Genomic DNA, 23914 nt, shown 5'->3' on the forward strand with positions numbered 1-23914 from the left:
TCCTCAGCCATCGTTGCGGAATACCTAGCTTATGTGTCCAGTATTTTAAAAAAATATTTAACATAACACGTATATATCAAAGGTAAAAGGTCTGGGGAGTTGTCGGTGAGACGGAATGAGGTGAAAAAATTATTTTTAAGTAGATGCAGGGTGTGATTAGCTGCGTGGTTAGATTTTATCCTGCAGCCGAAACTGTCAACATCCTTGACTGACTAATTGGATGTGCCCAGCGAACCGTTTTAGTCATTTGTAAAGATTTATTATCTTTACATTTCGATTCCGTAATGGATTTGTCAGTTAAACGATCTAACAACACGTATGGTGGTTCATGATCTAGATAAGCCGGCTTTAGCCTATCAATACTTACTGTGTCGATGTTTCCATGTTTTTCTATCACGAAATATTTAGATTTTCTTGAGACGACTTTGAAAGGACCTTCAAATGGAGGACTGAGTGGTGCTTTTATTTTGTCACATCTTATCCAGACGTGCGTGCAATTGCTTAGGTCTTTAGGTATATATACGGCGCGCGATTGTTCACGAGTATTAATCGGCTTAATTTTAGACATGTGGTCCCGTAGTTGATCTACATAATTTTCTAAATTAAGTTTTTGACTGTTAGTATTGGGGTTAATAAATTCACCTGGTAGTCTCAGAGTTGTTCCGAAAACCAGTTCCGCAGCTGAACACTGTGCGTCAGTTTTGACAGATGTTCGTATTCCCAACATAACTAACGGTAGGAATTCTGTCCACTGATTGGGGTTTGAGTGAGATATAAGGGCGGTTTTTAGCTGACGGTGAAAACGTTCTACCATCCCATTAGCCTGAGGATGATATGCAGTGCAGCGTATCCTATTGGAGCCTAGAAGTTTAGCCAAGTTATTAAATAGTTCGGATTCGAATTGCGCTCCTCTATCCGTCGTTATTGTTATGTGTGTACCAAAAATGGTTACCCAGTTCTGCATGAAAACTTTGGCTACTGTTTCCGCTGTGATGTCCGCTATCGGGATGGCTATAGGGAATCTGGTAAATCGATCTATGCATGTAAACAGATAATTAAAACCGTTTGAACGTGGTAAAGGACCTACCAAGTCGATATGCACATGGGCAAAACGTGCATCTGGTTGCGAGAAAACACCTATGGGTGAATTTGTGTGACGATTAATCTTTGATTGTTGACATGCTGAACACTCTCTAACCCATTTGTGTACATCCTTCTGTAAATTCGGCCATATATATCTGGCATTGATTAGTTTTGTTGAAGCTTTTGCGCCAGGATGAGACAAAGAATGAAAGTTATCATATATCAACTTTCGCATATTTTTGGGAACGAAAGGTCGCGGCATTGCCTTGGTCGTGTCACAATAAATTAGAATACCATCGATAGGTGATGGGAATTGTTTTAAATTAAGACTTGAATTGTTTGTTTTAAGTAGGTTTTGTAATTCTAGGTCCTGCTCTTGTTCGTGTTTCAACGTCTCGAAGTTTACTGTGGACTGCTGTAGCACGTTCATTTCTAGCCTAGATAAAGCATCTGCCGCCTGATTGTCCTGACCTTTGACATGTCGGATATCGCTTGTGAACTGTGATATATAGTCAAGGTGTCGGACTTCTCGAGGTGAGTATTTATCGGCTCTCGCTTTTAATGCATTCGTTAATGGTTTGTGATCCGTAAAGACTATAAATTCCCTACCTTCTAACATGTGTCGGAAGTGTTTAATGGTCAGGTAGATTGCAAGGAGTTCTCGCCCGAAGGTAGAATACCTTGTTTCGGCTGGAGCGAGTCTTTTCGAGAAGAAAGCAATTGGTTTCCAGGCGTTTTTAACCAGTTGGTTAAGGGTACCGCCTACTGCTTTATCTGAAGCATCCACCATCAAAGCAAGTGGGGAAAGAGAATTCGGATATATCAACGTAGTTGCTTGAGCCAGTTTATCTTTAAGCTGTTTAATAGCTTCGATAGCGTCAGAAGACAGTTTGAATTCTTTTGGTTTTCCTTTAAGTGAATCTGTCAAAGGTTGCATTAATTGTGCACAACCTGGTATGAATCTGCGATAAAAGTTAATTAGACCTAGAAAACTTCTCAGTTGTGTTAGAGAACTGGGTATGGGGTATTGTTTGATGGTATCCACTTCTTTTTTGATAGGTTTAATCCCTTCTGGGCTTATTGTGTGACCGAGAAATTCTAAAGTTTGAACACCGAAAACACACTTACTTTGATGTATGTTTATTCGATGTTCATCCAGTCTTTTCAACACTGCTTGTACATGCTGTTCGTGTGATTGCAAATCGGGGCTGGCAATTAACAAGTCGTCTATATACCCCTGCGCAAATGGCATATCTCGAAGTAGGTTATCTATGAATCTTTGAAATGTCTGTGCCGCATTTCTCAGGCCGAATGGCATGCGTACAAACTCGAATAAGCCAAAGGGTGTAGTAATAGCTGTCTTGGGAATATCTTCATCAGCCACCGGGATATTGTGATATGCCCTGACTAAATCAATCTTAGTGAATATGTTCATACCCTGTAAACCGTTGGTGAAATCTTGGATATGAGGTATTGGGTACCTATCTGGTACGGTTTGACGGTTTAGGGCTCTGTAATCCCCGCACGGTCGCCAGTCACCTTCATTCTTCTTTGGGACCATATGCAAAGGGGATGCCCATTGACTATCAGAGGGACGGATAATACCCAATTGTAGCATATAATCAAACTCAGCCCTAGCGATTTTGAGCTTATCTGGTGCTAGTCTCCTGGGTTTTGCAAAAACCGGTGCACCTTCGGTTTTGATAGTGTGACTTACTTTTAGTTTGTCTTTAGAAGGCTGTGGGTTTGGTTTAGTTAAGTTTGGAAATTCCGCGAGTATATCTTGGAATTTCGCTGTTGTTACTGGGGGAGTTTGAATCAAGTTAAGAGAGCTGATGTGACTTTCTTTGCCTTTTGTGTAATACGAAGTTTCTTTTAGTGTTAATCGCCGTTTCTTGGTGTCAACTAGAAATTCGTATCTCTCTAGAAAGTCCATCCCCAGTATTGCCAGATCTAAGTCGGCTACCGTGAAAACCCAAGGGAATTGCCTCCTGAACCCCAAATCTAGGGTTAAAATTTTCTGCCCAAATGTCGCGATTTTAGTTTTATTTGCAGCTTGAAGTGTAATTGATGATGTTTCTCGACTAATCTCAGTTTTATTTTGAGGGATGATGCTAAGAGCAGCGCCAGTATCCACCAAGAAATTCAAGCCAGAGTTTCTGTCTCTAACATAAAACAAGCGACTGTTTAGGCGCCCCTCCTCAGTCGTCGCGACCTGGGGAGGGGTTACTCGTTTCCCGCTGCCTTAGGATTATGCTTAGGCCAGGCGCATGGTTGCATGCACTTGGTTGAGTTGACACCAAACTTCCAGTGGTACCAACAAAACTGCCCAGATTGTCTGGACATTTGTGACCTGTTTTGTGACTTGGATCGTGGTCGTTGTGGTGACCTGCTCCTGTTTCTATGACCCATTTGTATTCTGGTGACAGCCTCAGTGAGACTCTTAACACTCGCAATGAGTCCTTCTATTACGGGGTCTTTTGCTGATTCTACTTTTTGTGTGTGATTTATTGTGCCTGATCCAGTTGGAGGACCTCTTTCCATTATTCTGTCGGCTATACGCGCTAAATGAGATAATGAGGTTTCAGGATCTTGTGCATCCAAACAGTGTTGGACGTAGCATGGGAGAGCTTGTATCCATCCTTGTTTTAGGACTGCTTCACCCACTGTGTTATCACCCACTAAGACTTGGAGGTGACGTAAAAACTGTGACGGCGACCGATCACCTAGTGTTTCACCTTGAAAAAGTCTTTGAATTCTTTGACTATCTGATAATGATAAACGGTTCATTATCTCTCGTCTTAAGATGGTGTATGGTTGTGGTGATGGTGGATCTAAAATCAAGTCACGGACTTCTTTGGCGACTGGAGGAGGAAGGATAGAACACAAATCTCTATAGCGAATCCCTTCAGATTTGATATTGTGTCTCGTGAAATAATGCTCTAGTTGAGCAAACCACAACTCAGGATCACTACGATCAAATTCTGGAAGTCGGGATTTCGTAGTCATAACAGTGTCTATCTCCACTGGTGACAAATCATCCAGATTATGGGTTTCTATTGAGTCTGACATGAGGTATGTGACAAATATAGCAATAAAGTTAGCACGAAAAAATGGTTTCTATAACACGAATAACTTAAGGTAATTAAAAAAAAGAAAAAAACTATTTATATATCCAACTTAGTTTACGGATAACCAGGTCTACTTTTACGATTGAGTACAAAAAATATAATATTAATAACAAAAATGAGGTTAAATTTGTGTTCAAAAGGGCTCACCAATTTCGTGTCTATAGGTAACCCTCGTGCTATTGATAGAAGAAACCAGACAAGTAGTGAATAGGTCTTTATTTCGATCTTAGCGCAGTCACAGTGGAGCGTGGGATTATCTGTTCAGACAAACAAAGGCTCTCAACATTCAATATAAGATAATAGGGAATATAACGCTTATACAAAACAAGGACGTGAATGAATACTTGAACAATACTGTTTTGGCATATACTTGGTTGTTTGGGGTCAACTCTTAACCAACCAACCTAAGCTGTTACAACCTCTCTCATCCGTTGCAACATGTCCGTCACAGAACCGTGTTGCAGGTCCATGTTATTGAAGAGTTGATCTAACCTTTGTCGATCGGTTAGGTCTCCTCGTTTAAGAATCGAGCGTTTTAAAGTTTCGTACGGTCCAGAAACATCACTAGTAAACATACTAGGTGTTACGTGCCTGTTGAATTCGCGCGGTAGTGCCTTGACTACTGCGAGGAATTGTGCACGTGTGTCGATCACGCCGTGCTCGTGGAAGTCGGCTTCTGCGTAGCAAAACCAGGCTTCGATGTTGTCGGGCCAGAAAGGCATCAGTTGAAACGAAGGCGGGGACAAGGTCTTAAGCTTGAGTACTTTAGGTGTCTATTCAGTCATGATGAAGTATGAAGTACGATAATGAACGAGGAAAAAATATATATATCCAAGAAAAAAATAAGAAAAAAATCACAATGTTTAAAAAAAAATAAAAAAATAAGGCAATGATATATAAAAATCTCAAAAAGGAACAGACTCACAGTTGCAATAAGGTGTACCAGATCACGTCGGTCTCACCAATGATGATGTCACAGGTATTCAGTGTTTGACAACGCTTCTACCAGTAACATCTTCTAATGTATTTCGTTCCCACCCAGGGAAATCAAAAGACAGAGTCGAGGAGATCAGAAGAGTATATTTGGCGATGACCAATATATCGGAATTCTCTGGTCTAATCTGGCTAGCGATTGCGGTTGATGATGAGCACGGCGTTACCACACGTGATCTGGTGCGGATGCCTGACCGAGCGCCTTCAGCTAGATGAGTCCACTAAAACATATGGTCAGCATCCAATGTCGAAAACTTACAGAGCTATTTATTTTGGGGATTTATTTGCCGCTACAATTGCTTAGAAACATCTTGATTTCTTCTCATGCTTTACTGCGGTATGGGATTATCACGGTGGACTTCCAATCATCCAGTATACGTACTAGTTTAGTTTCGCTTTTTGTCTAATAATCTTCAAAGACTCATTAGGGTGATTGCTACCACTAGGCTTAGATAAAACTACTTTTAATTCAACCTGTTAGCCCTCCTTATCTGTAACGAGATTAGTACTTCTGTTCATTGAATTTTTACAACTGTGACATTCGTACAAAGCGTGTGAACCGAAGCATAATCTAAGTATCTCTCAGAATGTGCTGATTTCCAGAATACAATTATTTTCAACTTATTATTATGTCCTCATTCAACCAAACAGTCCAGAAACGCTAGTTTGTGGTCACTCGATTCCATTTCCTTCGTTAGCGTGATGCTCTCTGAAATGCCGTTTTTATTTTCAAACAATTCTTCTAAAAAATGCCGTTTAATGGCAATAAAAATGTCATCTACATACCGTGACCAGACTTTTGGTGGACATGAACAACCTGTGATCGCACTGGTTTATAAAAAAGGCATAAATAAATTCGATACAATCGGAGAAGTTAATGAACCCATCGCTACATCTTTCTGTTTGTAAATGCCTCATCGAAATGTTAATAGGGTGGTTTGTAAACACAATTCCAAGCGCTTGATAATTTTGGATGGATCTAACGGACATCGTAAATTGAAATCTGAATCAGATTCTAAACCGTTATAAATAATGTCTAATGACTTACTGGTAAGTACATTGGTAAATAATGAAGATACATCAAAACTTGCCATCATTTCATCCTCGTTACATATGTGGTATCGATATTATTCTTGAATTCCATAGTGTTTGATTCCATAATTAATCAATTTGTTATACGGTTTAAGTTTCTTAGCTAAGTATTTAGTTAGATCGTATGTCGGTGAATTTGCAAAATCAATCACTGGTCTTAGTAGGGCATTGTTATTTTGAATCTTTGAAAGTTCATAGGATTTACAAGGGTTACAAATTTTTGGATAGAATATGAACCATAATGACAGTCATCGTTTAGCCTTTATCGACTGTAAGATTTTACTGGTTTCAGCCTTAAGTCTATGTGACTAAATTTCAGAGCTGTTCATAACAAGGAACAAGGCACATTATCACGTGGTAGAGATAACGTTTGTGTACAACCAAGTAGATAAGAGACGAACGATAGTAGTATACATGAGGTAGCTTGTTTTAAAGTTGAGTCTAGACATGAGCTGGTGACTATAGGAGGAGTATACCGTAGTCCACGTTGTTTTGTTGAAGATTTTGTCCATAATCATATCTGTAATTGGAGTAAGACTGACTGTTGTCTCATCGTCCGATATTTCAACGTTCCACACATCAATAGGATAAAGCCTACAATTTCAGGTGGATGTTTTGATGGCAAGTTGCTGTCAAATATTCATCTCGAAACCGACAAATGTCGGCTTAGGATACAACTCATCATTGCTGGACCTTGCTCTCACATGTCACTGTGATGGTATCTCTGACATTCAATGCCTACCCTCACTAGAAAAGTGATCGAGTTTCACTGCAAGTTAGGTTCCTGAAACATATTATACAGTATATCTCGGCTTTCAAATTCGAGTTATTGAGATCATTGTTCATCCCATGGTCAACGCGTGTTCTATCACATCGCCCTACATAGATTGATAAGGAAACCCGAGATTTACTGAGGCGTAGGAGAAACATCTAGGACTTCTTCTTGTTAACAGGCTACTAATAACTTCTGTGAATACTGAAAAATCCGTAATCTTTATCCAAAGATCGTAGCCAAAAACCACAGCACTTACGAAAGAGAGTTGGCACGCGATAGCTGTACATTTCCAAAACGGTTGTTTTCGTACATTAAACGAAGAGCAAAACATAATGATGGAGTCCACGATTATTGTTGCACGAAAATTCAGGTACACTACCTGGATCAGTTCCGGTCAAAGTTGGGACTTTATTAATCTATTTTAGCGAGGTCAGTTCTAAGGTCATTGTTAACAAAACCTCTCATAACCACACCATTGACATACCACTCATAGGAACAATATGTATGACTGAGAAGATTGTTCTTCAATCGCTCTTTAGCCTCAGATTTGGTAATTCACCGGTCCTGATGGATGCATCCACAACTGTTTTCATCCGTTGTGGAAACTTTAAAAATTACTCAAACTGCTGTTCAGCACGTTCCCCTTCCAAACTTGATTCACTAAGGGTTGGAAGAATGCTAAAGTCCGTCCCACATTTAAATATAGAAAGATAGATTGTATCCAGTCACCGGCCTTTCAGTTTTGTAAAGACTTGGGTCGATTAGTTAGTAGTTGACCTAAAAAAACCAAGCATACGTCAAAATAATAGTGCTCAAGTGTTCATTCATTTCCTTATTTTGTATAAGCATACTTCCTACTACCTTATATTAAATGTTGAAAAGCTTTGTGTGTTTGAACAGGTAACCTCCGGCTTTACTGTGTGTTGTCTCGCGACCTAAATGAAGGCCTATTCATTACTAGTCTGATTTCTTCCACCAATAGAACGATGGTTACCTGCTGCCACGAAAGTCTAACCAGAATAGTGCGTAGATTACCCGAAAAATATTTCCCGCCAGTTAACTAAGTCATACGGAATCATACACTATCAAATCCTGAGCAACACGAGTTTTGGACCAATAATCTGTCCTCAGCTAACTTACTGACTACGATGGAGGGTTAAACAGCAGCCCAAGATAATGATTTGTACAACAATGTGATATTCACAGATCTTACCAAAGCACTTGATAAAGTCCTATCCCAATCTCTCGAGTTATGGCATTACAGGTGTAATACAGGAGTGGATTGGAAGCCTCTTTTGTAGCCTAAGACAGAGGGTAGAGGAAAATGGGATGCAACCTGAATGGAAGCCGGTAAAAAGTGGTGGATCCCAGGCACCTTCTCAGACCCCCTACTTTTTCTTCTCTACGTTAATGAACTACGGTTAACGCTTAAGTCATCGACATTGATGTTTGCAAATGATTCCAAAATCTGAAGGACAATAAGTAGCGAGGCTGATCAACTCGACCTCGAAGCTGACGTAGTTGAATAAGTTAAACGGTTCATAAACTTGGGCTTAGGAATTAATCATAGAGTGTGCTATTGCACATCGAACGTAACAATGGTAACCAGTATACTATCAATGGCAAATCATCCCCATACATTCAGGAACAAAAGGACCATGAAGTAACAGTAAATTATTACTAATAAGCAACTGAAGGTTGCAATGCAGAAGCCACAAAATGTTTTCGAGTGCTGTGGTCACTTCGTAGAACATCCAAATGTTTTGATGAGATTTTTCGAGTTTTATACACCACCTATAGGAAACCAAATATGCGATACTGCATTCAAGCAACCGGTTCATGTTTTATTAAGGATTTTCAAACACAGGAGATTATTTAATTTGTGAGAACAAAAACAGTTGTGGGTCTTTCCGAATTCTCACACGATGAGCATTAAAAACACTTGGACCGTTTTACCTTTATAGTATAATAGGGCCCGAGGTGACCTTATTTTGGCATTCTATATCACTGACAGCAATTAGGGTGTTAACATGTCAGTCTTTTTATTCCCTCTAGAACTAATCATCCCCAGGGCCGTAAACTCAGAGTGGGGTTTCGTTGTTCTCATTTGGTGTTTAATAACTGGAATGTCCTACCCGAACAAATGATGTCAGTCCCACCAGTAAACAGTTTCAAGGAGAAGCTGAGTGTTCACTGGAAAAACAGCTGCAAAGATTAAGACAGGTCCAGCGGCCTCTGTCCTTATTGCTGAAGATTTTAGATTGACTTTCAAAACGAATTGTTAACCAGTAGAATTCCCAGCCTTAGAACCTACTTGTGTCTCTATAAAAATGGTAATTCAAAGGAAAATTGGACTGAATAACAGATGATGATCTCCAGAACCTATACTAACCTTAAAGACTTCTGTTCTTCCCAAACTGGTTTCTGGCGAGCGCCTTAATTAAAGTTGGCGTTACTCGCCCTATTTTTATAAATGTTTACCACTAAATTCCCCAGAGGATTATCTCTTTGTGAACTACTGTATCAACCTATAAGATGGAAAGTCAGTAAGGGAACACCTGCGAGAATGACTTTCGAAATTCGGATGAAACTTGCAGAGACGGATGATCCATGGTTTCGAACCAGGCTAGTTGATTCAACTGAAGAGGTTAAACATTTATTCCTGTTATAAGTTACTGATTTTATTTTGTCATAATGATTGCCTATTTATCCTTAGGTGTAGGCTACAGGTGCTTCATACTCACTTGTTTAAGGTTGCGCCAGTGTTACACGGATTGCTCTTTAATAAATTAGGACATGGGACTTCAGTTCCCATCAGTATAGATAATGTCAATAGCAAGAGTCTTTGGAGCGCTCAATGGCCTCCAAGATGGCAATTTTATTTCAAGAGTTTGTTTCGATACAAGGTTAAGCAGGATGTTACTGGTTTGTAATATAGGATTTAAAGAACATATTAGACCCATAATCCTTATCAGTTAGTTAGAATATTTTGATATAGCTACCCTGGTCTCTTCCTCAAAATGTAGTCAAACTTGGAGCCATGCCATTATGAGACCAACGTGACCACTATTCCTCGAACCTTTTCAGGTAGTTCAGTCTTACAGACAAGAGCTAACTACTTGTATGTAGCGCGTAAGTTAACTTAAGCGATTGCAGGTCAACAATACCGTGTAGTGTATCAAAACTTCCCAATACTTGGTTATCTAAACTCTAATCATAGTCCGAAAGTTTCTAGTACTTGAAGTTCTGAAAGGTCCTATGGTTGTAATATGTATTTTTTTGTTATATCCCAACCTACTATGGTTATAATGTTTTTGGGTTTGGTAAAATAAAGACGTATAGGTACTGATATGTTCTTCAGAGAACCTGCTTTCTATACGAAATTTTCTGGGGAATTCAAACTTACCACATATGTTGCTTATCGTTTAATCGATCTTACATGACTAAAAGGTTGATTATTTATTTTAACACAAAGGTATTGGGTCAAGGAGGCACCAAATACATATGCGCCACACAAATCTCATTCGATATGTGTGAGGGCTGTGATACTGCCCGGGTGCCCAAACCGAAGCAAGTGGTTTTCTGAGGGGGCCACTCCCCAAAAGGTTGAAGAAATAAATGGTTATGTCTAGCCACAGCAAACCTTTCAGAAACACTTTCCAAGTTTTACATTTCTACTTCCGTACAGTTTAGACCTTAATATATACACCAAAAGCCTGGAATTCGAGACTGCTTTAATTTTAGTGACGACATTTTAAGCCTCTCAAATATTGAAGAACAGCATTCATGAAGACGCTGATTATCTATATAAGAAAAACACTGCCAGTCATCAAACCTTCATAAATCGGCAAGGTGCGTCGCAGATGGTCATAAAGGTTTAGCTCGGTCCAAGCAGGTACATTCATATGGATTTTGTCTAGGTCTGGAAAACAGAATGTTCTCACTCAATATCAAAACATGGTCACTATGTCAACTATTTTTTGGTTCTAGCGCTAGATTTTAAGTGGTTTTAAATCTGTTGGTTGAAATTCTGACAAACCGAATTTGCTTAGATCTGTGGTCTAGACATGATTGTGTATACAGTTATTATCTGTAGACAAAGGTATAAAGTGACAGTGTTTGTCTTATTGTGACCGGATTAATAAGGTTACATAGCTGCTACTCTGAGGTTATTTGTTGTGTTCCATGTAGTGCTTATTTATTGTACTAACTTGGCATAATATGGTCTCTGTATCTTTCTTTTAATCTTTACTAATTTCAATAGGCGAAACATATTATGAAGAAATCAGCAGAGTTTTCTAAAGACGATGTTATTACGGTTCCTCTCGAAGATGATTTGACGCCAATAAATGGAGTCCCAAAAGAACACCAATCTGAAAGACGTGTTAGAATTTTCATCCCAGCTAAACCTGCTACTCAATCAGGTAATCATGGCACTCGACTTTGGCGTATTGAGTTCGACAATCGCGAACGCTGGGAAAATCCACTGATGGGTTGGGCGAGCAGTGGTGACCCACTTTCAACTACAGTTGTTGAATTTGAAACTTCTGAAGCGGCGGAAGAGTTTTGCAAACGTCAGGGATGGCCATGTTACGTAGAAAGTCCAAATATTTTAAAAATGAATGTCAAGTCATATGGATCCAATTTTTCATGGAACAAACGAACACGGGTTGGATCGAAATAATGTTATCAGATTGCTCACATTTTTCTTATTGCTAACTTAATTTAGCAGCTACTTCAGTTGTGACCTATTTTATTTTGCTTGCTAATAAATATTGTAGAAATATAAATTAAGTATATATTGTTTACTTTTTGTTATTTCATAGCAAAAAGTTTCGTTTGTACTTTCTATTTCTCCGCTAATTTTGAGTAAAACACTTGAGTTGACTCCAAAGTTGTCTTATCCTCTTAATGGGATGTTTTGGCAACTTCGCTTGGACAGTGGTTTGTGAGAGTAGTGGTCACTGTTTATACTAATTTCGCGTTCAAAATCTTCCATAGGTCATTGTAATTCGTATCATCATTGTTCAACTGGAACTGAGAGTGTATTTCACTGTCAGCCCTATACTTGGACTCCTGATAGAGAAGTCCTACTCACTGCCTTTCGTGCGGGGGTGTTGTTTACGAAATTGAGAAGACGAAAAGCGATGGCTCGGCCCTTTAACCAGATTGATGGATACGGAGGATCCACTTAGGGTAGTTGGAAAACCTTGGTTCCAAACCAGTGGTGTGCATGGGCTACAGGATCCTAAGGAAACAAATGGCGTATGAAACAATTGTTGGTCACCGGCTACCATGGGACTGCACCTCCTTATGTTGCTCCACTGCCTTGTGGATTAGACCTTTAGGTCAAAGGTTCGGGGTGTGGCCCCCCGAAGAAAACCACCTGCTTCGGTTTCGGCACCAGGGCAGTATCCCAGCTCTTACACAAATCGAATGATTTATGTGGCGCATATCTATTTGGTGCCTCTGTACCAATGTTTATGTGTTTAAATAAATAAACAAATACTGATAAATGGTTGTGTAGTTTAGTTAATTTGAACTAGTCTCACGTTTTATGTACGTTGATAATCACTTTAAATGTCATTCATTCTACTGAAGTTGATAAAATCTTAATTTTTCTTAAGGTTTCTCACTCATATTGTTGGGAATGACCTAATGAAAGTAAGATATTCTTGTCCTGAAACGAATGAGTAAATCTATTCTCTAATCATCCTTCAATAGATTTCGTTGTTGCACATAAATAACTGTAATAAAAGGTTAAAACACTAGCATTATCGTGTATAAAATACTCAAAGCTACACGTGGTAAATTGTTATTTTTCATTTATTGGGATCTTACTTCAGGCTTGTCACAATTAGTTATGATTATATGTCTAAAGTGATATTTAAAAAAATCATTACATTGGGCAGTAATAGGACTGAATGCTTCTTAGTGTGATAGCTGCTCGAACACTTCTCCCTGACAATCCTTATTGTCTGATAACCTCACATTCTTACATGTATTAAGTTTCATTGTGAGGGTTAAGTATTTCATATATTGAACTTATTTGACTATACCGTTCATTATGGGTTCTGTTTCTCACCATGACTCAGTAGTAATTTGAGGATTTAAATACATTCAAGTAGTTATTATCGCGAGATATTCTTTGGGAATTAACCATGTATTAAGTTAACCAATATATTAGTCTGATAATTTCGTTATGTTTACATTCTTTATAGGTCCGATGCCGATTTCAGTGGATAGAGAACGCCGTGAGAACGCCGGAGCCCGGATGGCTCGGTTGTTGAATGAAGAGGAGGAGGATGAATTCTATTCCAATATTTATGGTGGATTTGCAGAAGTACTGTTCGTGTTTTATTATTTATCTAATATTTATTTCTCATGCTTTTTTAGATTAAGTGCGTTGCTTAATCATCACTCGTGAAACCGATTATTATCATCATATATTAAAGGTCACTTAAGGTTATTAGTCTATACATAGTATATGAAAAATATCAGGAACGAAGCATTGTTTTCGAAGATACCAATGGCAATGTTTGTAAAATGGATACTAATTATTATCATGCTGTCCGGTTCTCATTGAGGATTGTATTCTACTCTTCATTTTCTCATTGGATGTTGTTAAGACATGTTTTCTTCCTAAAAACCACTCAGTTTGAAGTTCGGACCTTTTTAGGTGTTTCATTTGCCAACTTAATTACTGCTAAGTAATCGGGGCATCATAGTTTATTCCTTAATCGACAGTATTTGTTCAGCTTCATAATGTTGGACAGTAATTTATGTGCGTTTCGGCAGTCACTTTATCTGCGTAACCCTATCAATCAAACTTATTCACAACTTAAATATCTCCCTAGTATATGTGGCTATAGCCGTTAATGACTTGTGTTCGAACCTGAAGGGGTTTAATTATGTCTACAAACACGTCTTATTGACAAATTCTAAAAAGTTTTGGAACCGATATCCGTTCGATTCCTAATAGCTCAAATTAGTGAGATGCTTACTTATTACAACTTTGTTCGCATTTTCCAGATTCTTGGGGATAAGGAATGTAACTCTCATATTGATACAACTTTGACATTGCAAAAAATCACTTGCGATGTTGGTTGTTGGTAATACCTAGTAGTGAACTTCCATATACTCTCCCACTGCTGCTCGTTTTTCTGGATATGCATCTTATAATACTATATTCAAGTGCGAATTCAACAGATATCGTAGAGTTTATTTGATTATTTGCTTTGGGATCAGTGGGATAAATCCTCGTACACTGTCACAAACTTTTGTATTTAAACATCTTTTTTGTGGAAATCTCGCAACTAATCAACGAAATCATATATATATATATATATATATATATATATATATATATATATATATCCACTTCAAAGTCTCATGTTTTATATGTGTTTATAGTGTTTTAACTAGGCGATAGGCTGTACATTCATACATATAATGAATAAACCTCAGATAAGGAGAACACTTCTTACATGCGCCTGTTATGCGTCTTTGTGTTATAATATTGAATTCGTCCCAGAAAAACAAGTCTATTAATTGAAAAGATCATAGTTATGAATCTTTTTATAAAAATGGAATGATTGTCATAATTTTTTCTCCCATTTAATTCCTCTTTTAGGAAGAAGAAGATGCCGATTATCAATCAGAAAGTTCAGTTGAAGATGTAATTGACTCTGATTTCGCTGATGAAAGCAGTGGATCTGATGAAGATGACGCAACAGCAATAGCATCGGACGATGATGAGAACAAACGCCAAAAGCGTCAATCTAATCGTGTTGTTACAAAAGGTTACAAAGTAGGAATATCTCCCTTTTTTGAAAATTGTGTCAACTTTTCTTTTAATTATAAGTTTTCCATGCAACTGTTCATTTTGAATGAAGTAAACTCAATTAAAAAACGATGAATTTTCACATAACACGTTAAGCTAACCATGTATTCTCTTGTATACAGTTACATTCACGTTGCTAAAAATAAGTCGTTTTGAAAAAGGACTGAAAATATTAGCATACTTTAAAAATGTGTAGAACTACTAACAGTATTTGTAATACTTAGTATTAACGCTAAGATGCAGGTGCACCCAGCTGAGTCTCAAATAGGATGGAACTCATTTCCTGCGTTTCAATGCTACTCAAAATCCATCTATTCTAAATAACTTATGTCATGATGTTAATATCAAAGCAATCCACACAGGATGCACATATTGATAAAAAATTAGTCGGAATTCAGTCCATAAAATTAATAAGATAACTCAAACCCCTATGTAGCATGCACGATAAAGAATTCAAAAAATAAAATAAAATAACAGAATGAAAGGTAGGAACCTACATTAACAGTGAAGGTAGGGCCTTTTTTTGTTGATTAATGTTTTTATGTTGTTGCACAATAAGATGTATACATTTCTAAAATGATTTATGCCTTAAAATTTATTAATTTTACATTTATTCGATAATAATCTATTTCTTTTTACCACAGGAACCTAAACGTGCTAAAATTACTCGTCCTCAAGAAAATAAATTACCTGATAAGAAGGCTAATAGTGATAAAAGTTTAACTGATTCTCAGAGTAAATCTACCGTACAGATTAAAGATAAGCAACAACAGATAACAATAACAAAGAAAACTTCAGGGCAAATTTCAACTTATGGTAAGTCGATTATCTGATTTTCTTTGAGTTGGACATTGTGCATATGCAGTGTGGGTGATTATATTTTCACTTAACTTGTCGTTGTTTATCAGCAATGATTAACAATGTTATTTCAAAATAGAAATATAAGAATAAGGTTAGGAATAAACTATTAAGTGGTTCACATGCATATATTATTAGAAGGGAACTGTTACAAGTAATGATAATATTAGGTTCAATTTCATTTCGATTCAGCTGAATATCTCTTATTTCAATGTATACAATTATTGGATAATGAGTTATAATGTATCCAATCTGGTGTAGACCAGTTAATACTGTACATAGCCATGAAAATGTATGTAACACGTGTAACTTTAGACTGTTATTTTGGCGTCGTGTCGATGGAAACCCATCTCAGTAATGCAGGTTGCTTGTAAATAATGTGTAATTGCTGTTGTAAGTGGTTTACGCTGTGATTGGTGACCGAGTGTGACACTGTAATGCTGATTTGATGGGTAGTATGTTTCCAATCTATGTTTGTTCAGAACCACTAGCATCTGCAAGCCATGAAGGATTCGCATAGATGACTTATTTTTTCTGGTATATTATAATCTCCTGACAAAAGAAGTATTTTATAAGCTATGACGTATTGTTTGCAAATCCTATATATATACGTATATTTTAGAACGACCAGAATTACGGGCAAGCACATTACAAGCTACAGCTGATCAAGAAGCCGAAACCACGCGTAGACGAATAGCCACTGCTGAGAATACAGCTGTTCGTCGTAAAGCGTTACTAGCTGAAATCGCTCAGCGCAAAAATCTTCCGGAAGTTCGGCGTTTAACTCAAGAAGAATTGTTGGCTGAGGCAAAAATCACGGAAGAAATTAATCGTCGTTCTTTAGGTGAGCTGATTTCATAATGTTTGTAGAATTTGTTTTATTTTTCGTCCTGAACATATAACATTTTCTGTAACGTCAGTGGAGGGTGGTAGCTAATTTAAAGATACTTTCTGACCAGTTAACGAAATGTGTATTTTACGATATACAACTATGCTTTATTGTTGTTACTAGATTGTTTTAATTATATCCGAAAGTATTTGGTTATTATTTTAGTGATTATAATAATTATGGGTAAATATACGGATAAAAAGCATGGTGTTAGTTATCTATACATATTATATTTTTAATTATGAGAGTGTTTATTCACCAGTTGCTTACTTGTTCTTGCTTTCAATTCCAGCTCGATATCAACGCCTAGAAATCGAAAAGAAAAAAGCACGCATTCAAAAAACGGTCAATTCCACTCCAATGATTCGTTATCATTCATTTACTGTTCCAATTATCGAGGAACAGCACAATATATACGGAGTGTTAGCTAGTAATGATGATGAGTAAGTTTTACTAGTGGGTGAAATTTTGTTTAGTATGTTACAAATATATCTCAGATTATCTTAGAACAAATTTTTTATATCGTTTGGATCACACTTGAAATGGAATCTATATGAGAATTATTTTAAAATTGGGCTATCTAGAATATATGAAACAAAAATAAAGTCTTATGGCTTTTTGATTTGGCATCGATTTAACTAACTTTCAGGGGGTTTATTTTCATATCACCTGGATATGTATATGTACACATTTGTCAAATTTAGTGTTGTCCATTTTCCCAAGCTAGACGTGTTTTTGTCGAGTATATTTTCTCCGTTATGTTTAAAATTAATATATATATAGCATGGGCACTTGTGTTTAGGTTATTGAGAAATAGATTCCTATCCATTAGGTAATGCAGTCCTGTAAATTATGTGAAAAAGACATTAACATTGCGTCCGGTTTCAAACCCTATATGCTGGTCTACTGCATTGTCTTTCCGAATCATATAATTTTTCAGATTTTTATTCTTTATTGCTCATCGAGTTTTTCAGAATTGCATAACTGTCCTAGACCGAAGTACACTACTGAGGGTGATTCCAATCTTATCTCTAAATGGTCGGTTAGAGTTTTATCGTACAAGATTTTGGGATTAAGTGTATAACTGATATTCTGTGCAATTACGAGCTCTTCGAATTGTAGGCTTTTACATAAGTCGGGTCGTTTTTAGTACCATTTTTCTTTTTAAATACTGATCAGGCTCAACATGATATATCTAAAAATATAGCGTGGTATCATCTTTCAGTTTTATTTTTAAGTCATAGTTACGGAGTCTTTGAGATCCCATTTAGAGAGCCGATATCTGTTGAAAAACACCAACTCAATACAACTGACTGTCATAACCAGGTATCACTTTATAAACCTACAATTTCTCCTCTGTAACCAAACTCACTATCGGTAAATAAGCTGCCTAACATTGATACTATTTGTGTGATGTTTCTGTCAAACACAAAGTTTGATACTGAAACAACTAGGATAAAAGCAAGAAAGTAGAAATAAGATATTCCTAACCCACAAAGGTCGCGTTTTTCAGGTATTGAGTTGAAGGTTCGGACCTATACCATATGTTCTTTGGTTTGGGTAGTTCGGTGGTATCGTTAATAACCCCATAGAAAGTTTAATTAGAAGTAGAAACCTAATCTTGGTTATCGAATCACACCAAACTATTAAAAACAATAAGAAAATCAACAGTGACCTTGTTAACTTCTAAATAAATCACATATTTCTGTATTTTACTAACTTTTTACTCTATGAATATATATGTGGTTTATAATAACTCAAATATTCTAAACGTAGACTTGCTAGCGTATGTAATAAAAGTTTTGTTTCCAGTGATTTTATTTGTGCTTAACCTAAGATTGTAGTTTCATACAATTTCTAAAATATTTCTGATTTATAGGTCATCTATTCGAGCTGGTCCGATAATTACAGATCATTCAGCCAAATGTTCAAGAAATCTAATAACATTTGCTAATGATGCATGTTTTCGTGATTCAATGCCTGAAACAGTCACTCCACTTCCAGAACCTGGTTGCCCTGCTCCTACTCCTATACGTCCAGAGCGTCGTTTACGTATATGTCCAATTACTGGTTTACCAGCACGTTATTTAGATCCATTAACTTTAACACCATATGCTAATTTAGCCGCATTTCGTGTACTTCGACGCTTATATTCTGTACATTTAGAAACAAAAAAACCACCAATAGAATTGTTACGTGAATATCGGCATGGTCGTTAACATTTTGTCTACTTTCGTATACATTAATTAAAACTAGATGATGTTGTATATATTGTGTTAGCAATTTAAAGATTTCTTGATTTTAAAAACATGCTTTAATCCAATCTGTACATCACTAACAAGTCCCTATACATGTACATGATCATCTTTAACTTATTCATATGTTTATTTTTAAGGGGATATTCTTATACATGCTCATTTACAAATCAATGTTTCAACATTCATGTTTGCGTTATTCCTTAGCTATAAATGTACCTTACTAATCAACATGTTTCGCATACTTGTATTGTTTATTGTCAGAGGTATACTCGTACAAGTGGCACTGTTGTCCTTCAGGAGATCCTTTACTGAATGGTCACGCTTGACGAACATGCTAGTGAGATAGAATATATTCTGAATACGTAACTAAAATGTTTGTAAATACTTGGAGTATGTTTTCCTCCTATAAAGTTTAGAGCTAGCCTACACAATAGGTCTCCTATAGCAGCTTGGAATGTTTTGGTGCACTGTGTCACAGGTCGTCAGACCGATTTTCACAAGCTGGTAATCCATGACATTTCTGTACACATACGCCTGTTACCCCTCATAGAGGAGCATAGACGATCCACCAGCATCCTCCATCCTACTCTGTCCTGGGCAATTCCTTCCAGTTGCTATTCACCCTTCTGATGTCTGCTTCCGGTTCTCGGCGCAGTTTGTTCTTTTCCCTTCAGGGTTCCAAGTTAGCGCTTGTCTTGTGATGCAGTTCGATGATTTCCGCAATGCATGCTCTATCCACTTCCAATATCTTTTCCTAATTTCCTCTTCAGCTGGAAGCTGGTTTGTCCTGTCCCACAGTAGGCTGTTGCTGATGTTATCCAGCCAACAGGTGTTGAGCGTCTTGAGTAGACAGTTGTTTATAATTACTTGCTCCTTTTTGATGATGGTTGTGATAGTTCTCCAAGTCTCAGCTCCTTACAGTGGAACTGTCTTGACTTTCGTATTAAAGATTTTGACTTTGATATCGGTTGACAGTTGTTTTGAGTTCCACATGTTTTTCAACTGTAGGGATGCTGTCCTTGCTTTGCCAATCCTTGCCTATACGTCTGTATTAGGTCTTCCTTGTTCATCGGTGATGCTGCTGACCAGGTACGTGAACGTTTCCACATCTTCTAGAGTTTCTCCATCAAGTGTGATTGGGTTGGTGTTCTCCGTGTTGTATTTGAGGGTCTTTCTTCTCCCTTTGTGTATGTTGAAACCTACTAATGCAGAGGTTGCTGCTACACTAGTTGTCTTGGCCTGCATTTATTCGTGTGTATGGGATAGAAGGACCAGGTCGTCTGCGAAGTCCGAATCTTCTAATTAATTCCGAGCTGTCCGTTTTATTCCGTGCATTCCCTCAGATGTCGAGGCCTTCATAATCCAGTCGATTACCAGAAGAAAGAGGGAGGAGAGTAGGCAGCCTTGTCTGACACCGGTCCTCACTTGGAATGAGTCTGTCAGTTGTCCTTCATGCATGACTTTGAACTGTAGTCCGTCGTATGAATTCCGCATAGTGCTGACGATCTGAGCTACTCACACAGTTTCAAGGAAGGTTGCATAAGGTCCTCCTGTCCACACTGTCAGACGCTTTCTCATAGTCAAGGACGATGATTTATAGTGGCGAGTTCCATCCAATTGATTGTTCAACGATTATCCGTAGTGTGGCGATTTGATCTGTGTATTACCGATCTTTATGGAATTCACTCTGTTGATCTCGAAGCTGAACATCTACTGAATCTTTCACCTGGCTCAGCAATACTCTGTTGAAAACTCTTCCTGATACTGATAGTATGATGCCTCTGTAGTTAGTTCTCACACTTGCTCAGATCTCTCTTCCTTGGTATATTGATGAGATATCATTCTTCCCAATCTGTGGGCACTTGTTTTTCCTCTCAAATGTCTTTAAAGAATGTGTAGAACATCTTTCCGGTTACTTCAGTGTCTGATTTCAGTGCTTCGGTTTGTATATTGTCAGATCTTGCTGCCTTTCCACTCTTGATTCGTCTGATGGCCATGCTGATTTCTTCGATCGTTGGTATTGACAGCTATAGGAATGTCTATGTGTTCTGCTTCGGTGTCCGATGGATTGAATGGAGCTGACTTAAGAGTTCCTAGAAGTATTCCACCCATGTGTTCCTCTGTTCTTCAATCTCATTGGTTGGATTGCCTTCGTTATCATTGGCCGGTCTCTTTGGTTTACTATATTTCCCTACCAGTTTCTTCGTCATGTCATATGGTTGATTCATATTTCCTTCTCTTGCAGCTTTTTCCGCTGCCGTCTCTAGCTCTTCCACGTATTTCTGCTTGTCAGCTCTAATGCTCTTTACTTGTTTGTTCGCCTCTGTGTATTCGGCTTGTGCCTTGGCTTTCTCTGTTCTTGTTCGGCTGTTGTTAATTGCTGTTTTCTTGAATCTTGTCTAGGGTTTCGATGGAGATCCATTCCTTATGATGCTTCTTGCGGCCCAGAACCTCCTGACACGTTGAAGTTAATGCTTCTTTGATCCCTTTCCAATTGTCCTCCATAGTAGTTTCCTCTTCTGTGAGATCTTGTAAGGCTTAGAACCTGTTATCGGGAGTTATCTTGAATTCATTAAGTTTGTCATTGTCATGATAGAAGGCTGTATTGAACTCTTGTAATGCTATTTATCCAGTTGTCCAATGCTTCTTGAGTTTCATCTTCATCTTGCTAATCACCAGATGGTGATCTGAAGCTATATCAGCCCCTTTCCTGGTTTATGGGGGAATATCGTGCCACCGAAAATCATTTTGTTGAAGGAACATAAAATTGCAAATATCTCCCCATTCTCATTCCAATATCCCAGTCAATCCATGTCGTCCCATGATATGTTTATACGTGGTATTATCCATTCCAACTTTGGCGTTCAGATCTATCAGGATAGTCAGGTCCTTTTCTGAGCACTTCGCTATGATAGATTGAAGCCTCTCATTGAACTGATCGTTATTATCGTCGTTGTTATCATTGGTGGGTGCATAACATTGGATAACATACATTATGATTCCCTCCTTTGTTTTGAAGGATTCTTTTGTGATTTTCGATCCATGGGATTCCCATCCTATAAGTGCTATACGTGCTTCTTTGGACGGCATCAGAGCAACTCCCTGAGTGTGTTAAGCATTTTCCCTTTCTTGACCAGAGTACAGTGACATCTCTCCCGAATCTATCATTTTCTGTCTAGCTTGGGTTCAATGAGTCTCACTGATTCTGTAGCTATTTGACTAGTCCTCCCGGTCTCATAGATTGTCCGAACATTCCATGTACCTGTATTAATTCTTGCTCTAGTTGTTAGAAAGTACATCAGCCTAGTGACTTCGAATAATATCGGTTTTCATCATGAGGCGTCATAATCCTTACTTGAACTCGGAGGGAAGAGTTTAAATGGTTTAATTTGTTTATTCTGGTTAGCGTTTTTTGACCAAGGTTGTTTTCTACGGGATAAAGTTGTTGACCCCATGTTCAACCCTCCTTCTTTACTTGGGCTTAGGACCTGCAGTAATTGTAGAAGAGCTACAGGCTGAGTTACGCATACAAAAGGCATATCACTTTTCAACCCAACTTACGGCTTCTGAGACTTATTCTCATACTTATCGAATGATGTATACACCTTTCAGAAATTTACTGTTCACTTCTGTGACTGGGACGTGGGCGTTTACGGTACTGGATATATGTAAATTTTAGATATTCAGTTACAAATATCCTCAGAATATTTCGAAAGGGTTCGTTCATTATTCTGCAAATTTTAAACATAATAAATTCGCATGTATTTATATCCTGCTCGGTGATTTCATAGTCTTTATTCACCGTGAATTTCTGCTTTTTTGATTCTGTCATTCTCCGCTGTTACAATTTTTATCGGATTTAGACAGTAATCTATTTTTAGAGTTTTTATTTGTCTGTATTGGCCCGGTTATGCAACTGTTTGGAAAAGACATTCCTTTTTCAGCGTTTAAACCTTGGCTCTGTTAAACCAACAGACCTATCTGGTTAGGACTTTGCGAAATCTCCTTGTTATTATTTTCTGCATCTAGCAAAACCGTATTTTAGATCATATTGATGATTTAATCAAATTAATAAATAACTCACATGAGACATTTGATCTTTTTTGTCACTGGCTATGTTTCAACGGACTGCAATTCAGATGTGCAGGTAATGATGTGTAACTCCACAGTCAATAACCTCAACCATATCAGTGTTCTAGCTTGGGACGTGTGTACACATCTCGGACAACCAAGTGAAGAACGGGATCATCTCTAATCAGTATAAATTCATTATTGGTAGACTGGATAACGATGATTGCTCTACATATCACATCATTTCCTTTATCTGTCAACAAAATTTAGCAGTCATCACCAAGTTACTATCGGACACTCCCTCTGTATATAAAACATGTACCATAGAAAACTAGTGTGTGCAGAAGTGTTGCTTCCTTCAGAGAGCCTACTTAGAACATGGTTATATCTCAGTTTTTGAAATCCATCTTTTACAGTGGCAAGTAAGACTGTTTTCCTAATGGATTGATTGAAACAAAGTTGCTTAATCCTGAAATGAAATTAAACTGTTTTTGAGCTCGGCCGTCAAATGAATAGAAAATGATGACAGTATAAGTTTGGTACCTAGGGAAAGATATATTTGTTGATTACCATCTTAATGTTCGAGGATGTGGGAATTTAAAAGGCTTCAACATTTCGTTAAATAGATGTTTAAGCATGCCATATACATGACATTAATAGATCCGACTATTTAAGCTCAATATAGTCTTAAGTAATAAGATTTACCTTTTATGGATTTCATTAAAATATTGTCTAGCAACATTGTATTCAAAACAACCTATGAAAAACATCCCGTAGGTTGATGAAACATCAACAACGTAGTTGGATAACCTATGACGTAACCTTTGAAAAATGTCGATCAATTTATCTATAGATATTAATTGGGAAATATTCTTTCAGTAGTCATTTTTTTTGAAGGATAATCCTTATTAGTTACCTCAT

General features: G+C 37.6%; 1 protein-coding gene across 2 annotated transcripts; it reads left to right on the plus strand.

The window, feature by feature from the left end:
* Nucleotides 1–9487: 9487 nt before the first annotated feature.
* VPS72_1 (Vacuolar protein sorting-associated protein 72) lies at nt 9488–19278 on the plus strand (the record flags this gene model as incomplete). Of its 2 annotated transcripts, XM_035729469.2 has the most annotated exons (9): nt 9548–9721; nt 11339–11743; nt 11901–12018; nt 13296–13417; nt 14708–14884; nt 15562–15733; nt 16398–16619; nt 16957–17107; nt 18544–19278. In XM_035729469.2, the coding sequence occupies 9 exons, from the start codon at nt 9548–9550 to the stop codon at nt 18881–18883; spliced, it is 1881 nt and encodes a 626-aa protein (XP_035586570.2). In that variant the 3' UTR covers nt 18884–19278. The 2 variants fall into 2 exon arrangements, with proteins under 2 accessions (XP_051071864.1, XP_035586570.2); XM_051211768.1 differs by having other exon boundaries at nt 9488–9721; nt 11339–13417.
* Nucleotides 19279–23914: the final 4636 nt, after the last annotated feature.

Source organism: Schistosoma haematobium, chromosome ZW, assembly GCF_000699445.3.
Source record: "Schistosoma haematobium chromosome ZW, whole genome shotgun sequence".
Lineage (NCBI taxonomy): Eukaryota > Metazoa > Platyhelminthes > Trematoda > Strigeidida > Schistosomatidae > Schistosoma > Schistosoma haematobium.